Source organism: Ctenopharyngodon idella, chromosome 9, assembly GCF_019924925.1.
Source record: "Ctenopharyngodon idella isolate HZGC_01 chromosome 9, HZGC01, whole genome shotgun sequence".
Taxonomy (NCBI): Eukaryota; Metazoa; Chordata; class Actinopteri; order Cypriniformes; family Xenocyprididae; genus Ctenopharyngodon; species Ctenopharyngodon idella.
Window position 1 is genome coordinate 18,277,897 of NC_067228.1, and position 20,773 is coordinate 18,298,669.

The 20,773-nt window shown below is 36.2% G+C and overlaps 1 protein-coding gene across 8 annotated transcripts in view; it reads right to left on the bottom strand.

Annotated features, from left to right (window-relative positions):
* The window catches only part of vangl1 (VANGL planar cell polarity protein 1), a 32,095-nt gene that overhangs the window by 3,998 nt on the left and 7,324 nt on the right, over positions 1-20,773 (bottom strand). For 5 of the 8 annotated variants that reach the window (XM_051906507.1, XM_051906509.1, XM_051906513.1 and 2 more), the window contains 5 exons: positions 16,657-16,868; positions 12,622-12,757; positions 4,797-5,231; positions 3,998-4,173; positions 2,593-2,726 (listed from right to left, as the gene is read on the bottom strand). In XM_051906507.1, coding sequence (XP_051762467.1) covers positions 2,593-2,726; positions 3,998-4,173; positions 4,797-5,231; positions 12,622-12,757; positions 16,657-16,727 — 952 coding nt within the window. In that variant the 5' untranslated portion in view covers positions 16,728-16,868. Of the gene's footprint in view, positions 1-1,493; positions 1,530-2,592; positions 2,727-3,997; positions 4,174-4,796; positions 5,232-12,621; positions 12,758-16,656; positions 16,869-20,477; positions 20,559-20,773 lie in introns of all 8 variants that reach the window. The other 3 variants (XM_051906508.1, XM_051906511.1, XM_051906515.1) reach the window with 2 other exon arrangements.

The window sequence follows — 20,773 nt, forward strand, 5'->3', positions numbered from 1 at the left end:
CATTCAGTTTATTTCCCATCAGGCTAAGACAGGTCATATACACTACCATAAAAAAACTTTGGGGTCAGTATGAAATTAAGAAATACTTTTATTCAGCAAGGACACATTAAATAGATCAAATGTGACAGTCAAGACATGTTACAAAAGATTTCTGTTTCAAATAAACACTGTTCTTTCAATTCACTGAATAAAAAATATCATGGTTTACACAAAACAATTAAACAACACAACTGTTTACAACATTAATAATAATGTTTCTTGAGCAGCATATCAGAATGATTTCTGAGGATCACACTGAAGACTGGCGTAATGATGCTGAAAATTCAGCTTTGCCATCACAGTAATAGATTACATTTCAAAACATATTAAAATAGAAAATTATTTTAAATTGAAATAATATTTCACAAAATTACAGTTTTTTACGGTTTCTATTCAAAAACATTTTAAAAAACGACCCCAAACCTTTAAACGGTATTGTATATCTACTGCAAAAAGGCCACTGGCAGTCAAGTACATCTTTATGTGGAATCAGGTTATAATGATGATACGTAATGCATATTAGCTGAGTGTGCATAGTAATGTGGTGAACAGAATAATTTATGCATATTTATCCACATTCAGGTCACAGATATGATTAATAATGCATGACAAGGGCAGCATGACTCTTCTCTGTAGCAAAGCAGGTCTGTGATCTGTACTATAACTCTCTGAATCACCTCCAGAAATCACATATACTAAATCTGCTCAAGTTGATTTTTGTGAATAACATGACAAAGACAAAAAAATAAATAAATAAAAGTACATACAAACACATAACACCAAGGAGGACCATTACAAGAAATAAGATACTAAAATAATTTTACCCACAGACAAAAATAAGTTAAGTGTATTCAGAAGGCTTTCAAACCTGGAAAAAAGGAGATGTGGATTTTTTTTCCGGGGGAGAATCTTTTTCTTAGTGATGCATTATTAATACTCTGACAATCCGTGCAAAGCACAAAAAGAGCTACGCACTGCTATTTTTTCATATACGTGCACACTCACACTCATCATACACACACATTCCTGGCCTGGTTCGATAGCCACAGGCATGAAGGAAGGCTTGAGTGCTTAAGGGGGTATCTTGATCCCAAGTATGCATCTCTGGATCATGGTGTGTGTATTTCTTGTGCTGACAGCACATCATAAATGTCAAACAGAGAGATTGAAAGAGGGAGAGAAACTGGGTGTGTTTGAGATCCAGTATAATTATTTACATTTTTTTATTTTTCATATTTTTACAGCATAGTAAGTGCAGAAATGAGTGTCTTCTTCATGGCATGTAGAAGGATTTCTCAATGCATTTCGCAATTGTTTTTTGGATGAGTCTGTGACCTTGTGCTCGGGTGTACAATGACTGCATGCACAAGCAAATAACCAAGACATGTGGAGCACGTGACAATTCATTGTCTCTGTGAAAGGATTTTTGAATGCATTACACGGTCCAAACTTACAATCGAAAAGATAGCTTTTCAGTTTGGCTTTAAACTCTGCAGAAAGAAACAATCACAGAAGATTTATTAGATGTTGATGTTGACTGATTAACACAGCCAAGTTGCTGCATTAGAAGTGTGCATGAGTGTTTGTTTTTTAATAAGTTCAAAAAAATATTATTGCTCAGAGGTTGCTCTTTCACAGCTCAGTGGTTCTAAGTAAATGTAACCAATTGTCGGATGTGACCCCTTTAACTGTGGTCTATCTTGACCCCAAGTATCAACTTAGTCTCAGATGTTTCTATTAAAATTCCTCATGAGGGATACAAATAGATACAAATGAGACAATTGTTGATATAAGCAGTGAAGAGCAAGGGTGGTCATATACAAAACAAATAATTTTCTTAAAATATTCAAAATATTCAAAATATATTTTAGATATAATGCTTTGTTTTGTGTATAAGTAATTCAGTAACTACATTAGGTAATATGAAATAACAATGAACAATACATCTACAGCATTTATTAATCTTAGTTCATGTTAATTTCTACATTTACTAAAACGTTGTCTCTGTTAGCATAAGTTAATGCATTGTGAACTAATATGAACTTTTTATTAACTAACATTAACAAAGCATAATAAATACTGTAAAAATCTATTGCTCATTGTTGGTTCATGTTTGTTAATGCATTAATTAATGTTAATAAATGAGACCTTATTGTAAGTTTTACCAGTAATTTGTATACATACTGATATACAAAGGCAAGAAAGGTTAATGTCATATGTATTATGAATGTAATACGAATGTATTATGATGCAATGCATGCTTTTAAAATGACATTTAAATAAAATGTATTAAAGCATCATGTTGATTTGCAGTTTGTTTTTTTCTGAAACTCTAAAGGAGACACGTTGCATTACTAGAGTCTTTTACTCCGAACAATAATCCATGAAGCAGGAGACATAGACTCTTCTTGCTATCTAGGAAAAACCTATTTGATAATTGAGTGTCTGATATTACTAAGCATTTCAAAATGAATCATTCAGAATTTCTTGGTCAAGAGAACAATAAGCAATAAGTCAGAAAACGGACAGTGATTTTACACAGATTAAACTCACCATCCACATTATAGACTTTCAGCCCAGCCAGATGTTTAGCTGCCCTGGACTTAGCAGCCGTCAGTAGGGCAGGGTTGTGAACTGAGAAATCCTTATAATAGTGTTCAAGAATTACCAGGGCTGCCCGCTGAATGCTACAGAGAGAGAGAGAGAGAGAGAGAGAGAGAGAGAGACAGTTGATCGGTCTGAACGTTGTAAAAAATCTTGTCATATTCACTAGTAATAGGGATTTGGGTGTCTCTTAAAACACAGGAACAGACAATTCCATCATATATTTCATTAAACAGACGTCAGATACTAATAGATTTCACTCTGCTTTGTGTGTGTGTGCTGCCACTTGACTCAAAAATGTCCAACCAATGAAACAATGAGAGCAAGAACAAAGGAAAGTGTTGGGCAGGAGAGCGGAAGGGAGAGGGGAAGTAACGCAGGGCAAAGTAGGGAGTGTCTGTAATGGGGTGATTAATGGACCTTTTTCCCTCGGCCCAACCTCAACTCATTATTAATGCATTAAACAGTGCACACACACACACACACACACACACACACACACACACACACACACACACACACACACACACAAATTTGTGTATATAGACAAGCACATATAATATCTAAGTAATAAAGCAGCTCAGCCATAAAATCACTGCAATTTTTTTTTTACATGTTAATATACATAGTTGGTTTGCAGATTTGATGCGTAGTTCTTAGGTAAAAAATACATTTTCACAGCAAAATATTCCTTAGATTTTCTTAATTGCTTCTAGGTTCTTGGGCACATGTACATAGATGATTTTCTAAACAACTAGTTTGCCTTTTAACTAAAGATCAAGGAACAGACAGCGGCCCTATCCCAAATGGCACCCTAAACCCTCACGGTCTTCCTCTGAGTCCGCACTTTCGATTCGTAATGCCGCTTTGACTGCCGGGTAGAAGTCCTCTGCCTAGCTTGCAGATTTGCGGGCTCAGCAGAAGTGCGCATCGAGGGCGCATAGCGGCTGCAAAGGGGCCGCAAAGGGGCTGCTCGCGAGCACCCTTCTGAAAGCTAAAATGACGAATGGGACACCCTATGGTCTCGTGGACTTAATGGACACGTGCATGCAGCAGCCACTGTAAGTCCACAAGGCCGAAAGTGCACATGAAGTGTGCCATTTGGGAAAGGGCCAGCATATTGTAGTTCAGGGGTGCCCAATCCTGTTCCTGGAGATCTACCTACCTGCTCAGTTCAGACCCAACCCTGATCCAACACGCCTGTCTGTAATTATCAAGTGCTTCTGAAGATCTTAATTAGCTGGTTCAGTTGTGTTAGATCAGGGTTGGAGCTGAACTTTGCAGGAAGGTAGATCTTGGGCACCCCTGTTGTAGTTGTTTTATTCAACGTTTGGTCATCGTAATCAGCTGGCACCTGAGTTGTCCTAGGTTGTAGTGGTGAGTCTCTCCATCAGTGGAGCGGACGACACAGAGAGAAAAGCAGGGCTGAAGATGCCGGATCTCCAGCAGAACCACTGCCAGGTAATGGATGAACAGCAGAGCATCCACCAATGATACAGCAAACTGCACTATGCCTTGGTAGTTCTCTTCCTGTCAAGCACAGAAAGTAAAGCAATATATCAAGGGGGTCAAAATGACCTGCACTGAATTTAATGAATGTTTCCATATTTATTTATCTATATTTTCTGTGTAATTAAATAGCTTAAGAATTTGATTATACACAACTGCTTAAATGCTTCAAAATAGTTCATTTGTTCACTTCTACATATACAATAAAAATAAAGATATTTTTTTCCCTGAACCTATAAATAAATATAGACCAATAAATATTTAAACACTGCTGAGGTTCACAATATTTATGAGGAACATGCAATTTCAAACAATTACATGATTTTAGTGATAAAACATTCTTAAATATTCCCATTGAACCCTATTGATGATGATAATATTAAGTAACATTAGAAAAGTCATTAGCCTAAATGTAAGTTACAACTGAAGTGTGTATTTTCAGCACCTCTAGCATCATCAAATGGAATTGCAAAAACAATGATCCATGGTCACAGGTGTACATATATTTTTGGTTGTGAATGTGGCTCATCCAATCAAGATATTAAAGCTGAAACTAACCATTTTATTAAAAGAGACTTTACACAACTACAACCACAGATCTCAACATGTTTCTCTTTATAGTTCCCACACACATTTGCCCATACCTGTGAGTCCAAGATCCGCACTCCAAAGAACAGCCAATAGGAGAGAAGCAGGAGGAGTGTGAGCAACCCCAGCAGGGCGCGGAACACTGCTATCCGGGGCAGGGAGGCTCGCGTTGGTCGCACAAACAGCGCCCAGCCAGCCAGCAGTAGAATGAGGAGCTTGAAAGCCAGTGAAAGAAACAGGCCCTCGCAAGCAGTACCACAAGCCTGCAGGCGCTCCGGCCACAGCACCTGGGGAAGCACCAGGAAGGACAGGGGGGTGACTAGGACCAGCAGGCCGAGGAGGAGGGTGAGGGCCAAAGGAAGGAAGCGTATACAGTTCAGTTTCTCTACTGGACCTTCCGTCTCCTTCCCAAAGCCAGCCAAGTCCTCTTGAGACAAGCTGTGGTCTGATGTTCCGGTGACCGCTGTGGTGGTCTCACCCCAGTCGTCATCCTGTCAAGAGGTGGGAGAGGAACAGCAATGTATCAAGCACATAAAAAATTCAACATACTCCTAAAAGCCCCATTATGTCAGAGACCCAGCACTCAAACCCAGCACTCAGGATCGATAATACAGAAAAATACAGATTTACAGCTTTTGATTTGCTCCCCTTCCCCTCCCTGTTGGTGAGATGGCAAATCTGCTTCACAGCTAATTCAGACAGACAGTACGGAAGTACCTAGGTCTCCCTCATCAGCATATATTAATGACAAATACCCAAAACTCACATACATCTGCATATAAATGAGCTTGAGAACTGAGAGACACACTAACAACAAATGAGAACTTTCTAACAGCAGGACGTCTGAGCCAATGCCACTAGAATGTGAAATGCAGTGCAGATTAGAATTCCATTAAAGATTGTTCTGCACTAAGGACAGTAATTCATCTGCAAGTATTTATATATTTATTTATGGATTTGTTTGCTTATTTATGCATCTATTTGTATAAATAGAGGCTGTATTTTGTATGGTAATGTAGTTTAGCCAATTTAATCTGAATTGAGAAATTTTTCACTTCATGTAAATGGCAACAATAATATTATCATAATAATAGCAGACATAAAATACAGCCACGTGCAGCAATTACTGACCCAACTATTCACTGGGCTCAACACAGTGTTTTAAGAAAAACGCTAATGCAACTTTGCAATATGACCGAGTCCAACCTTGCAAAACCTGGTATTTTTGGACTCCAACCAAAAAAACCCAGATTCTTAGAAAAATAAAGAATAAGACAACTAATGAATACAACAGGGGGTATGCAGCAGTATGCACATATGTGACAAAAGAAAAATGGAAGGATTACTGGTAAGTGAAAAGAATAGTGACAAATTAAAAGTGAGTTGTTTATGCCTGGTGGTGTTTGAAAAGTAAAAGAAAAGAAAAGAAATTTCCTTTCCGTTTTACACAGTTTAGAGCTTACGGCAACCCTTGCGCAAAAATAACTTTATGGGTGATCATCAGAAGTGAGGAAATGGCAGATGGAAAAGGTTAAAGAAGCATATTGTGTTGTAAAAGGTGGTGGAAACACAAACACAGATGCACAGACTTTTTTTATTTAAAAAATGGAGCCCACTGGATGAGGTCTCAGGGTCAACATCCAAATGAGTTTTGGGGGCAGTTGTGGCCTAATGGTTAGAGAGTCGGACTTGTAACCTGAAGGTCGCAAGTTAGAGTCTCAGTACTGGTGGGAAAGTGAATTAACAGCGCTCTCTTCCACTCTTACCCACAGCTGAGGTGCCTTGAGCAAGGCACTTAACCCCCAATTGCTCCCCGGGCGCCACAGCAAAAAATTGCTACCCACTGCTCCAGGTGTGTGTTCATGGTGTGTGAGTGTGTGTTCAATACTCACTGCTTTGTGTGTGCACTTGGATGAGTGAAATGCAGAGCACAAACTCAAAGTATGGGACACCATACTCGGCTACATGTCATATCACAAAATTATATTAATTTAAAATTAAAGTTATCTCACACCAGAGTCAGCTACTGCCATAAAATACAGCTGTAAAAAACACATTTGCACTTAAATTTGTGAGCACTTAAGTCTTAACATAGCATCTGCTACTCACACATAAATTCACATGAAGGAAAACTTTTAAAAATTAACCTAAAAAAACTGTCTTACACTTGATTACCAAAGTAATGTAGTTTTACTTCATAATTTTCCACCTCCTGTCTGATCCCTAAAATTAAACTGTTTTTGCTACTGTAACTTTACATTTTTCAAAAACAACATTTGAAATGACTGCCTCTCCACATGTAAAATAAAATATTAAACAAAAAAATAATAATAATAACATTGACTACTACTGGTTTGCATCCTTAAATAGTAGTCTCTTTGCAAAGGTTCACACAACAACCCAGGCTGAACTGTGCTGTACAAATTGTTACATTTCCACTATTATGCTATTTTTAAGGTTCCTAACTTTGTATCTAATATACACTCTGCTCTGACTGGTCAGACAGCCCAGTCTGTTGTGACTGGTCTACCGCTTACAGCACATGTCAGAAACAAAACACCCATTACCCATATGAATTTCAGCTCTGAAGGCTAACAGTAACGATGATTTTTTTCCGTATCAATTACACAAATATACTTGTGCTAGAACTTAAAGGGTTAGTTCACCCAAAAATAAAAATTCTGTTATTAATTACTCACCCTCATGTCGTTCTACACCCATAAGACCTTTGTTCATCTTTGGAACACAAATTAAGATATTTTTCATAAAATCCGATGGCTCAGTGAGGCCTGCATCACCAGCAATAACACTCCCTTTTTCAATGCACAGAAATCTACTGAAAACATATTTAAAACAGTTCATGTGACTACAGTGGTTCAACCTTAATATTATAAAGCGACGAGAATACTTTTTTAAATAACAAAATAGTGACTTTATTCCACAATATCTAGTGATGGGCGATTTTAAAACACTGCTTCATGAAGCTTAACAAATCTTTTGTTTCGAATCAGTGGTTCACACAAATCTTTTTTTTAAAATAAGGTCTTTGTTAATTGAAAAACTCTTATAAGTTAATTCTTTGTGAACAGAGGGCAGGCTATTGTACAGGACTGTGGTCTGATCTGTTCCATTTTGCCTACAATCCACATTGCTGAATGTGCTTCCCCCACTGAGAGAGACAAAAGAAGCACACAACACAGCCAATAGTGTGTGTGTGTATGTGTGTGCGCATGTGTTTTAGTGTTCTGCTTGACTCGTGTACAGCTCATTTCCCTGTCACAGAGCCACAATCTGAACTGTACCACAGAAAGAAAAGCAGGAAGAGAGGGAGTGGTAAACAAGTGTGAGAAACTCCTGCACCTCTCTCCTCTCCACCCTCCATCCTTTTCCTCTCATTTTTTTTCCAAAATAAACCTGCATAGGCATTTTGCTCAGATTTACAACTCCAAATCAAAAGGAACATGAAGGATACAGGCACTATCATAGAATTACAGACAATATGAACACAATGATTTAAAATTATATGCAGTAGTACTTGACAGCAAGTCTCAGATACTACGTTTTTCTTGATTCTAAAATAAACTGTATTGAACCCGGGACATTGTAGTTGACTTTGAAAGGTTAGAAGCGGCCTTTGACAGGTAAGATTTATGTATGTCATTATGACCCTGGGCTAGTAACTATGAGAGGCGAGATGAATTAAAATCAAGCAGTCTTTTGATTCAAGCACAAGTGAATCTGGGGTGAAGGGGGAGGGACTAAAATAGACATCTGTCATCGGTGATAAGGCTTTGATAAAGGCCAATAGAGTGCTGCAGGGATAACGTATTTTTGTAGGCCAAAACCCAGAAACCAGTTAGTATTTTAGCACTTCTGGTTCCATCGGCCTGACGTCAATGGGTTTTTTGAATGGGTTTTTGACTAAAAGCCTGAAATAAGGTCTGTGGTTAACACAAGTTCAAGATATTTTCCCGTTTTGTTCTATGACATAAAATACATCATACCCCCTTGTGATTTTTATAAAGCTTTTACTTGTCTTTATAAAACACAGGTAAAGCTCACAGGTAAACTCATCTGCTCGCTATTCCACTTTTATAGCTTCATTGTGCTTATAATTATGCTCTTGAAAACTATTCTATCTCAAATTTTCAGGGAACATGTTTGCAAAAATAAAGAATGAAAGAGTTGTTGGAAGCTTATTGGTGGTGATGTCTGTTTGTACTCTATGCTTAACTTTTTATTTCTGGCAATTGTATTTAGACTTCAAAATTCATAAAAATCCTTTTGGGTTTTTGTTGAGGGAACTCTGGTGATGTTAACTTCTGGGTTGGTCAACAAAAATGTCATCACTGCAGCAGTCAAAATTGACATTAGATTATTAGTCATCACCACCATGTGCCTTAATTTAATTTTTGAACCAGTGAAAAGGCTTGAAGACCAAAACAAAGGTTGAAGCAATGGATACATCTATGTAGTCTTTGATATTCATCCAATCAAATTACAGAGCCAGATCTATAATTTTATAAATAAAAATGACACTAGCAAGAAAGACACATTCAAACAAGGCCCAACAAGCAAACATAAACATAGACCCTTTCTTAGTGCGCTAGTTATGACTTACATGCTTGCTATTCCAAGTCATTCTGTACACTATCGTCTAAAGTTTCCTCACTGGAGACAACATTCCAGAGGCCCAGGCTGAATGACAGGAAGATGAAAGAAGATCAGAGCCAACATGATGAAATTACACAGGGAAGAATAGACCTGACAGCCGTTCATGGGCATGGCATTAACCTGTTAGCAGTGCCAGGGGCTTTCCTCGGTTTACTATGATATTTTTATCAAATAAACCAGTGAGTATTTGCTCCTTTATATATCAGAGATCTGCCGTTGTAATTTAAATAATCTATGAAAAGATGAAACCTACCTAATGTTCAACGATTCTGAAATGGTGCAATTGGCATATGAAGATTTGGTAGGTTCATGTTCGTTTCCATACACACAACAGTTCAAAATTTGTGGTAAGAATTTTTTTTAAAGAAGTCTCTTATGCTCAGAAAATACAGTAAAAACAGTAATATTGTGAAATATTATTACAATTTAAATAACTGTTTTCTATTTTAATATGTTTTAAAATGTCATTTATTCCTGTGATGGCAAAATTAAATTTTCAGCAGCCATTACTTTAGTTTTTAGTGTCACATGATTCTTCAGAAATCATTCAAATATGCTAATTTGGTGCCCAAGAAAAATATCTTATTATTAACAATTTAATTAGCAATTTAATTATTAAAAATAACAAAAGTCTTTACTGTCACTTTTGATCAATTTAACGCATCCTTTCTGAATAAAAGTATTAATTTCTTTCAAAAGAGATTTATGGTCAGAGCAGTATATTCAAAATTATGGAGGGGATACTAAGTGCTAGAATATTATACATTTGTTGAATTAAATCTAGGGTGTAAACAAAATTGGCTAATTTACTTATTTTATGGCTATAAATGACATATATTTCTCAGTTTTTATTATATATATGTTTAATACATTTTAGTTTTGCCATCTTTCCATGAATTGTATTAGTGATCATAAAGAAAATACATCTTTTGTATTTGTTCAGAGGGGGTGTACTCATTTTGATCTTACCCCAAACTTTTTTATAGTAATGCATATATAATTTTATTCAGTATTGATCTAAAAAAGAAATATAATGCACTAAAATTTCAGAACTATGTCTGTTCAATCAGAATTCTTCCATATCTTTAAGTCCTCTCAAGAGAAACATATAGTATTTAAAGACACACACACACACACACACACACACACTTGCACAAATGAATGTAGACAGACATGAGGACCTATAAAAACTTTGTGTGCCTTTTGCCCCTGAGGGGGAGCCAAGTAGGTCAGAATAACTGAGACCCTGTAGGAAGTACAAAGCGACGTCCCTTCATACTGAGATGTGTGTCACTCCGATTTAACATATCTGCCTACACAAACACACACGCTCTCATTACACACACACACTTTACCCTGTTTCTACTTGATTCTCTCATTCTCCTTTTCATTGTTTCTCTAATAAATATTCCAGTAAAATCACTTAAGAGCAGCTATGCCAGTGTGTATGAGGTTATTGTCTCATCACGATAACCAACATCACAAGAAAACTGATATATAAATATTAGGCCTTGTTTCACAATGCATGTGCAAGGCAGCAAATACTTATTTTGCTAGTAAAGTTTCATCACTGAGCCTTTTGCAACTCTTAGTGTGTTAAATTCAGCAGAAAATACATTGAAAACTACACTATGAACCATTTTATTAACACAATGTTTTACAATATAGGCTTTTATCAGCTACATGCCATTTGACAAAAAAAAAAAAACATCTGCCTTAATGCAGTTTACACAATGGCAAATACCCAAACACTGCAAATCAGTAAATCCGACTGATTCCAGATCATTTAAAAAGTTAATAGTCTTTGGGGTTTGAATTCTATTGTGGATTAATTGCTGTTTCCATATAAATGTGATCCAGCTCACTCTAGATTTCAAAGTCCCATTCGTAATAATAATTCTCAACTGCCCACTCCCAATACTCTTTGTGGCAATGCAGATACCACTTTTCTGTATAAAGCTCCAGCTCTTTCATCCAGTTAGTGTGAAAACACAATGCGAGCCTGTTATTGCAGTTAAGCTGCAGCACCGCTTGCATGCTGTTTATGCATGCGGTGTGAAGCACAACCGCATCTGTGGCTTGCTCTCACAATGAGCAATAGAAGGTAAGCAGAAAAAGAGCACAAATGTGAAGCTTGTAATTTTGATAAAGAACTATATTCATGAATAATATTTTTTAGCTGAGCTGTAAATGTGTCTAAGTTGTCTTTTTGAGGTGAGACTACTCTTCTTCGAAGTTTAAATTCTGAATATTCCTTTAATTTAATCTGGCATTACACTAAGCACTTCACACATGAATTACGCTGGCAGGACAGAACATTCATTAAAAAATGCATTTTTCTGTTTTCTGGAGCATGTCACTGTCTGAAATCCCTGTTATCCTCTTTAACTATAGCCAGTGTTTCCCGAGGTAGAGCTCAGAGTTCAATATGACAGATGCCCCCCACGTTTGACATGACATACAGTCTCATCATATATATTCTGCACAAATGCATATGCAAGATGTGCATGTGTGGCTATTTTTATTGTGCATTTGCAATGAGCGTAATGAGTCAAATAAGTATTAGATAATTATTTAATACTACTAATAATTTAAAAAATACAGTAATATAAATATATACAGTACCGTTCAAAAGTTTGGGGTCGGTAAGATGTTTAATGTTTATAATAGAAGCCTCTTATGATCACCAAAACTGCATTTATTTGATCAAAAATACAGTAAAAACAGTAATATTGTGAAATATTATTAAAATTTTAAATAAGGGTCTATTTTAATATATTTAAAAATTAATAATAATAATTTAATCCTGTGATGCAAAGCTGAATTTTCAGCATCATTACTCCAGTCTTCAGTGTCACATGATCCTTCAGAAATCATTCTAATATGCTGATTTGCTGCTCAAGAAACATTTTTTTTAATACTATCAATGTTAAAAACAGCTGCTTATTTATTTATTTGTGGAAGCCATGATGATACATTTCTTCAGGATTCTTTGATGATAAGTAAGCAATAAGGTACGAGAAGCTATCGTGTATAAGTCACAGCTGAAGGGCATTGTTAGGCACGACGCGAAGGGACTGCTGGGTTGTTTTATTCAGTCAATTTACAGGTTCAGTTCCTCTGGAGTAACTTGAAGTTTCTCGAGGGCACAATGGTGATACTCACAATCACATTCATTCTCTCAAACATATCCAGTGTCTGACTCACCTGGGCATCTGTGGGGGCGGAGCCTTGATCTGGCTGCTGTGGCTGGGCTGACGATGCACTGATGGTGACATTTTTGTCTGAGCGGCTGCTGCTGTCACGGCTATGTGATTTGTGCCGATCCCTGCTGCTGCGTTCACTGCACGAGAGAGACACACACAGCGACGGAGGTGAGGGAAATGCTGTCGCCATGGCGATGGGAGCAGGGAAACACATTCACACTAATGACAGGATAACCACCATCATCATTCTCCCTCTTCATCCTCTCACTGACATGTGCTGGCTTCCTCTAGCACCGTCTCGTACATGCCCTAGCTGGAGCATCTGGTGCAAACTGGGTTAGATGCAGTGAGCTGTGACGACCCTAATCCAAGCACAGCTTTCTCTCTCTCTCTCTCTCTCTCTGGCTCATTCCTGTCTTTTTAGTCATAGCTAATGTCTGGCAAGCCTTAGAATAAAACAAAACCACTAAAAACAAACAAATACAGCACTATTGCACACAGGCCCTCTCTCACACATGCATTCTATCAAACAGCTGCAAACATAGACGTCTCGCTCCGAGTAAATCTTGACATTAGCAAATAACGCTGCAAATATTTGCAAAGACAGCCCTCAATCTCATGCTGTCTGTGTTTAACAATATACAGCAATGAGGCATGAAAATGATTTTGTTAGAGTAACTGATGCTCTTTTCACAACCTAGTGCCTTCTACATACAAAGGCAGCATCCTAACAATCATAGAACCTCACAAAGTACTAATTTGGAACAAAAATCACAGAAGATCTGACTCACAATTGAATTTAGTAGAATCTGACGTTGGCATATTGATAAGCTAATGCAGCTAAACTAGCAGATGCATCTGGCATTTGAATATTTTGACTGGATAAAAATAAGCAATACCAGTGGTTCTCACCTTTTTTAGCTAATAATTCAATGCACAATCATGATACATTTTTTTAAAGTTATTTATTTTACCATCGTAAAAAAACACTATATCAGTGTTATTTTAATATCACTTATATACTATTATAGTTTTGTTAATATTTTGATTAAGATTTTATTTTTATATTTTCTGTTTTCAATTTCAGTTAACGTTTTAGTTTTTGTTGTGTTTTGTCATTTTAAAAAAATATGTCTATATATTTTTATTAAGTTTTAGTTTATTTAGTTTTAATTATTTTAGTACTTCAACTTAAACTAAATGAAAATGAGAAATTTTGCCTTGGCGTCTAGCTGAAATAAAATAAGTTTAAGTTTATACAGTCAAACTAAAAGTTATTCAGACACTAGATATAATTGTTTATATTTTTTTTACTAGTGGATGCAGGAAACTATAGTTCATTTATGTAAGTGAGGATAGCAAAATAAAGTAAACTGACATATTATACCCCAAAATTCTTCATACAGTGGACTACCAGTAAAACTGATAAAAATTTGGGACCAAAAATTATTCAGACATTTTGACCTGACCATGTTTTGCTTAAGTGTTATCTGACATAATTAAGATAAATTTTTCTGATACAGTTTAACTCTGAGATCTTGTCATATTTTATTACCATTTTTTTTAAATTATAGTGAATAAACTGTATTAATGAATGAAATGTTCAAGCTGTCTGAATAAATTTTGGTTTGCCTGTATTATATTTTATTTCAGTTAATGTTTATTTTTATTTTAAGACAGAAAACTTTTTTTTTTAATGGTTTGGTATTAGTTTACTATACTTGCACTGCACAAGAGTAGTTGCATTTTTAAGTAAGCATTGTTTTTTTGCAGTCCGTGACCCTATCAGAACAGATATGTGACCACTTTTGCGGTCGCGACCCACCAGCTGAAAACCACTCAACTATACTTTTCTACAGCAACTCTCTGATCATGTTAGATCAACGAGTATGAATAGAGAAAATGCATTATGAGGATTAGAAAATTGCTTTTGTCTTACAATGACTTCTAACTGTTAAGTCTGGAGGCTGGTTGGCAGTTTATAAAGGTACATGTTTTGATTAGCTAAAAGAACTTATATTAAAACATCAATTCCAATACAGGCCTTAAAATGCTCCCGTCCTTTTCCAGCTAGTCATCACAGAGACCGACCCCCCCTCCCCCTGTTGCTTTACTCTAATCCTGGACAGACTGGAAATAGTGGGAATGCTGGCTAGAGATTGTGTCGTATTATAAAACATATCTACAGCTGAGCCTGAGGGACTAAGCCAAACAGCTGCTACAACATACAACAAAGTGCAAAGTTCAAGATCTGTGGACAGCCATGTATATGACGATTTAGTTATAAAAAAACTATATTTGTTTCCTACTACTCTGAATTTTGGGGAGAAAGCATCCACCTCTGGTTGTCTACCAATGTCTACAGTGGGTACATTGAGTATGATGTGGAAAAATGTACAAGTTCTACAGTAATATTTTCACTATTTTTTATACATTTCAAAAAATAGTTTAAACTCATATTTAAATAGTTTAATAATAATATTATCATATTCTCTAATTCTTCTCCCTTTCCTATTTTATCTAATATCTAAATAACTTTAAGACTACACATATTTATTTTGCTTTTAATAGTGCTAAAGGTCTTGGCACTGAATGCCCAAACAGATTCTTTAAAAATGCAATCAATGAATAAAACAACAAAGCCCTTTTTTCACAGCAGTGCAGATCTACACAACTTCGTGTCTATTGCAGTACTGTAAATACCCTGAAGGAAGCATGGGATTGTAATTAGAAGTTATATAAACTGGGTGTTGAGGCTGAATGGGAGAGGCAGTATGATAGCCCCTGGTGAAACATTGAGGTGTCCGTCCCCACCCAAGCATTATAAATGTGTTTTGATGTAAAATGTGGAGCACAGCTTCATTTGGAAATTAGGCAAAAAAAAAATTGAGCCTGCCCACTGAGACAAGAAAAAGTGGCCAAGGTCAGTGTATGCTACAAGTTATAGACATAGACAGAGAGAAACAGACAGTCTGAAAGTGATGTGTGAAAAATAAAGTGAATATGATTTATTAATCATTGTTTTAACTATCATTTGCCCATCTTTCACAGACCATTTTTGCCTTGCAAAAGATAAAACCAGACTGAGTACTGAACAGGCACGATTACGGTAAGATGTGGAGATGATAGATGATCTAATTCATCCTGATAAGGAGTATTAATGGAAGGAAAGAGCGATATAGTAGTAAAAAGTAGCAAGAAGTTAGAAAGCCAACAGAAAAAAGGACATGCATTTGTGGCTTTCTAATTGAAGATGCAAACATTCTCTGCTTTCATGCTGGAATTCCTCAGGCCTGTTTGGGCCTTTCACTGGAGTTTTTATAGGAAACCTAACAATAGTGAAGCTCAATAAATAACTTCCTAATTACAGTGGGTGGGGTCAACACAGTCTTAAAGCATTAAAGCATATCAGAAAACACACTGACAAGGAGAGCTCAAAGAATTTGTAAATTCTCTGGCTCAGTTCACAGCAACCAAAATTCCACCCAAATCTGTGAGCAAAATGTGTCATACAAACATGAACAATTATTTATGATAGGAAACCACTCAAGCAATCTCACAATTGTTGCACACCCAAATAAAATTCTTGAAGTTCAACCTAACAGGCCTTGTTTGTTTGTTTAAATACATCTAGAATTACTCAAATCGATTCATCATTTCATGTTTTATATTAATCATATTTGTGAGAGTAGTATTTATTTTTAATGAAGAAAAATTACAGAGTAAAGAACATTTCTTTAATGAGTTATGACACTGATTACCTTTTCAAAGTAATAATTTAGAATCATCAGAGGCAAATTCTCAATAATTTAATCTGAAAGTAATTAAAGACATCCCGTCACTAATGAGCAACAGAATAATTTCACAAACAAATTCATTTAATTTCGTTAATACGCTTGAAGCTTGAAATAAATGCAGAATCTTTTCATGACAATATTCATTTTCTGCATGAATAAATCTGAGAGAGGGAGAGATATATGAGAAGGAGAGAGTATGATGTGTATGTGAATGCACATGAGCCAGTTTAGCCCTTTACCTCTGTTTGTTTGACCCTCGTGACCTGTTGGAGTGGTGAGAATAACCAGAGTGGATGGAATCCGTGTCCATGGCAATACTGTCTGTGCTGTGATTGGTTTAACACAGCGTAGGGAGGAATGTGGAGACAGTGAAAGTGCAGACGATGATCAGGATATACATGAATTTGCGCAAGATGACAGGATTGTCTCTAGGGGCTCTCTGATCATTCACCTAAAAAGAGAGAGAGAAAGAAAGAGATTTTTTAACAAACTCATACCTTAAACCATAAATGGGTTAATGACGTGACAGGTCATTTTTTTGTCCAAAGGCCTTAATAATAATAAAAAGCAAAGATATAACATCCAAAGTATCTAAGGTAGTACAGCTAGATCTCTTTTATTGAATCTAAAAGGTTTTAATTATATTTTGCTACATATAAAGGTATTTTAAAGATTTTTAAGTGTCAAAAGGTTATTTGGTTTAACAGTCCGAAGGCCAATACAGCCATTTTATTTGTGATTAAAATATCTTAAAATGTAATAAATGTATATATTTTTTATTCTGCCGTGATTTTATAACATCATATATCAACATAGTGCAACATGGTATTAAAATTGTGTGTAAAAGTCGTTGCTTTGTTATGAGAAAGAATGTCCGGAAAAATGAATTTCATTGATGTCATTCAGAGTAACCAATATAAAGGGACCATTTTGGATCAAGTCATGCGGTCAGTATCATGTGACAGGATGTGACATCATTCAGACACCTGAAAATGACCACATGGTCATGAAGCAAAGTAACTAACTCTCTTTTAACTATCTGAAAAATTCATGTTTTCACTTGCTCATACGCATGTCCCGAAACATCAGGTCATTCGGTACAACCGCTATAAAATGGAAAATGTTTTAATATTTTAAAAACTTGTACTAAATATAAAATGTTTGATTGTTCTTTTGTTAGCTAGCTAGATATCAGCCTGTTAGCACTGTTTGAAATTATCGTCATTCGGTATAACCAAAAGTGTAATTCGGTAAAACCGAAATTTTGGTTAAACTAAATGACTTTTTTGGTGACAAATCTTATAAAAAAAAATGACAAAAGCAGTGTTAATTGATCATAAAATCCACAATCTCTTTGTTAACACTTAATAAAACTTCAAAATTAATTATATCTCCATTATGTTTTTTTTCCCACTTTTAAAAACCTTATTCATCAATGACCCAAATACATCAAACACTAATAAGATCATGTTATACTAATGTACATAATTGAATTCAGCATTTTAAAAAGCTCAGGGCTATCTCAAGTCAGTTAGTAAAAAATAACTGCAATACAGTGCAGTAGCCTGGTTCCAGAAATAAAAATCCCATTAATTTTCTTCATAGAAGGTTAATTTATTAACAGTAAACCTTTTTAGACAAGCAGGGAAAGCATATCCGTAAAGCAAAATGAAACACTGCAAATGATCAAGTTAGTCTCCATACACTCTCAAACTTCTTATATATTTGTGTTTAAAAATGCACTAAACTATCTAAAAATGTAAAGTTTTAGATTTCCTGCTGTATCACTCAAGCAGAAAAATGTAAAATTTAACAATGAAAAAAAAAAAGTTCACATCTTTTGTTAACCACAAAAAAAAAAAACCTCAACCTAACAGCCCACATTTCATACTTTTTTTTACATTGCTTTTCTCCAATAGTGACAACAAACGCATTCAGAACAGAAACAAGCGCTCACTGCAGCAAAGCCTAAAGCACTGTAAAGCACCTCTGCTGGCATCAACAAGCTCAAAGTGCTTTCAGTTCAGTACTACTCAACTTTAGCCAGTTCAGAAGCCAAACTAAATTTATTCTGCTTGCAAAAAAACACATTTCCTTTCCGCTTCCTCCATCCAAGCTGGAATATATCTGCTAGTGATAAATTATTAAAGAATGGAAGGTATGATCCTTAGGATATCAACTATAGTTCATTACTATTAAACTATTCCTTTTCATTACTATGCCCCCATTGCCCGCTCATTTGAACTGTTGTGGAAGCTATTTTTCTTGTCCGTTCTGTTTGAGTTTAAGCTTTTTAGGCCCTCAGTTCTTCACCTTCAGGGAATTCTGCATTGCACTGACTGTTAGGTGCTCGGATTCATGGTGTTACTTTAAATGTGATCTTTGAAATTGTGAGACTACACCACCGCAAAGCAGACATATGCATTTTCCCAAACTATTCAATCACATTTAGCCTAAGCCAGCTTGCTGTCCTGTTGATGTTACTCATAAGCCCTGGACAAAGACATAGTTATTCTGGAGGAAAAAAACTTTGAACATCACATTGTCATTAAAGTGTCACTTGACACAAGAGTATCAAGGCTCTATACAGAGACTTCCAGCACAGACCTTGTGCATTGATTTATACACTTATCAATTACTCATTTGGATTTCACACACGCTCTAGTGCCACCTGCCATCTCAAAGCAAGCAACCAACACAACACACTCACAAAGCACACACACATACACACCTATAATAGGATTTACAGGTCTAAAAATTTGATCAAAGCATAGCACAGCAAATGTATTCCATCACAAGTCACTTGCATTGAACCATCATGATGGTATTAAATTCTGCAGTATACTTTCTTCCTCTCACATTCCTCTCACTGATATATTCACATAAAGTTTGGGGGCCTCAATTCATTTCGTGTTTGGCATGGTAATGGATATGACAATGTTGATATGTTTGGTCTTGGTGGAATAGATCTGCTGCTGCAGGTTATTGCTGCTGCTGCTGCTGAGCAAGTACGGGACTTGCTACTGCTAATACATACACAACACGCTGCTGTGAGCAAGTAAGACATGCTGCTGCTGTACAATATAGCATATATGAAATCTATACAGGTGGAGCTGGGGAAGATGAAGAGTTTCTGAAAGCGCTGCAACTGCTACAGCAAATGCTAACCAAGTATTTAAAAGTTGAGCAGCGAGCTCTTTGGCTACTGATACATCAGCTGTGCCCTATGAAGAATGATGTGATTGCAAGCAGACTGAAGGGCTGTTTACACGACACAATTTTCAACTAAAAATGTAAAACCTTTTATGCGTTTTGGCCTTTCATTTATATGACAACAGCGTTTTGGGTGCCTGAAAACGCAAACTTGTGAAAACGGGTTTCAAAGGTTTTGAAAACGGTCTCCGTGTAAACAACAAAAACATGAATCTGTGAAAACGATGACGTCATGCACATGCATATTACACGTTCAGTCTATAGTGTTTCATCGCCATCTACTGGCCTGCCAGCAGAATACAGCGTTTTTAGTCGTTCTCACGGATTCGTGTGAATGGGGATCGTATTGACAGTGGTGTCTTCTGTACACGGAAAACTCGAAGGAAAAACTCCATTTTAAGCATATTGTTGTCATGTAGAGTTAAGGACCTATCAACATCTAAACCCATCTAAAGTTTCATGACAGAACTTTATATTTCTGACAAATTATTCAGCAGACTGTGAAACTAAATTAAACTTAAATTACCTCTTTGTTCAAACATTGACAGAGTGTTTGAAACTTGTTTAAAAATCCATTATTTTTGTAATTCTGATTGGTGAAAACTAGGACATGGAAATTTATGGTATTTTGGCACCACCAAAATACAGATATTGCTTTAAAGGTAGGGTAGGCAATGTTTTTCATAAACACTTTATGTTATGCTGGTTGAAACTCTCTTCACATCCTGATAGCAATCAATAATGGAAGTGGTCTAAATATTAAAAAAAAAAAAATGTACATATGTCTTCTGTGGAAGTCTCAGGACCAAAAAATGCTCAGACCAAATGCAATGATAGGATGTCTTACCTGCCTGTCAACCTATGTATTTCCGCACGTCCGCACACCCTGATCACGCAGACATCACACGTCAACAGTGCTTTCATGAGCCTATGCAGAGTTGAAGACAGAGTCACCAGTGCCACAAACGGCAGCCACCATTTACAATTCCTCCTGAACCAAAACAACAAGCTTATGCTGCATTCACACCTACCCTACATTGAATACATTTAGTTCAACTAAAATTCACTGTGCTATTAACTGCAAATTTTTCTTCTAACTGTATTCTTAAAGCCTATCAACATCTGTATATTTTATAGGTATTC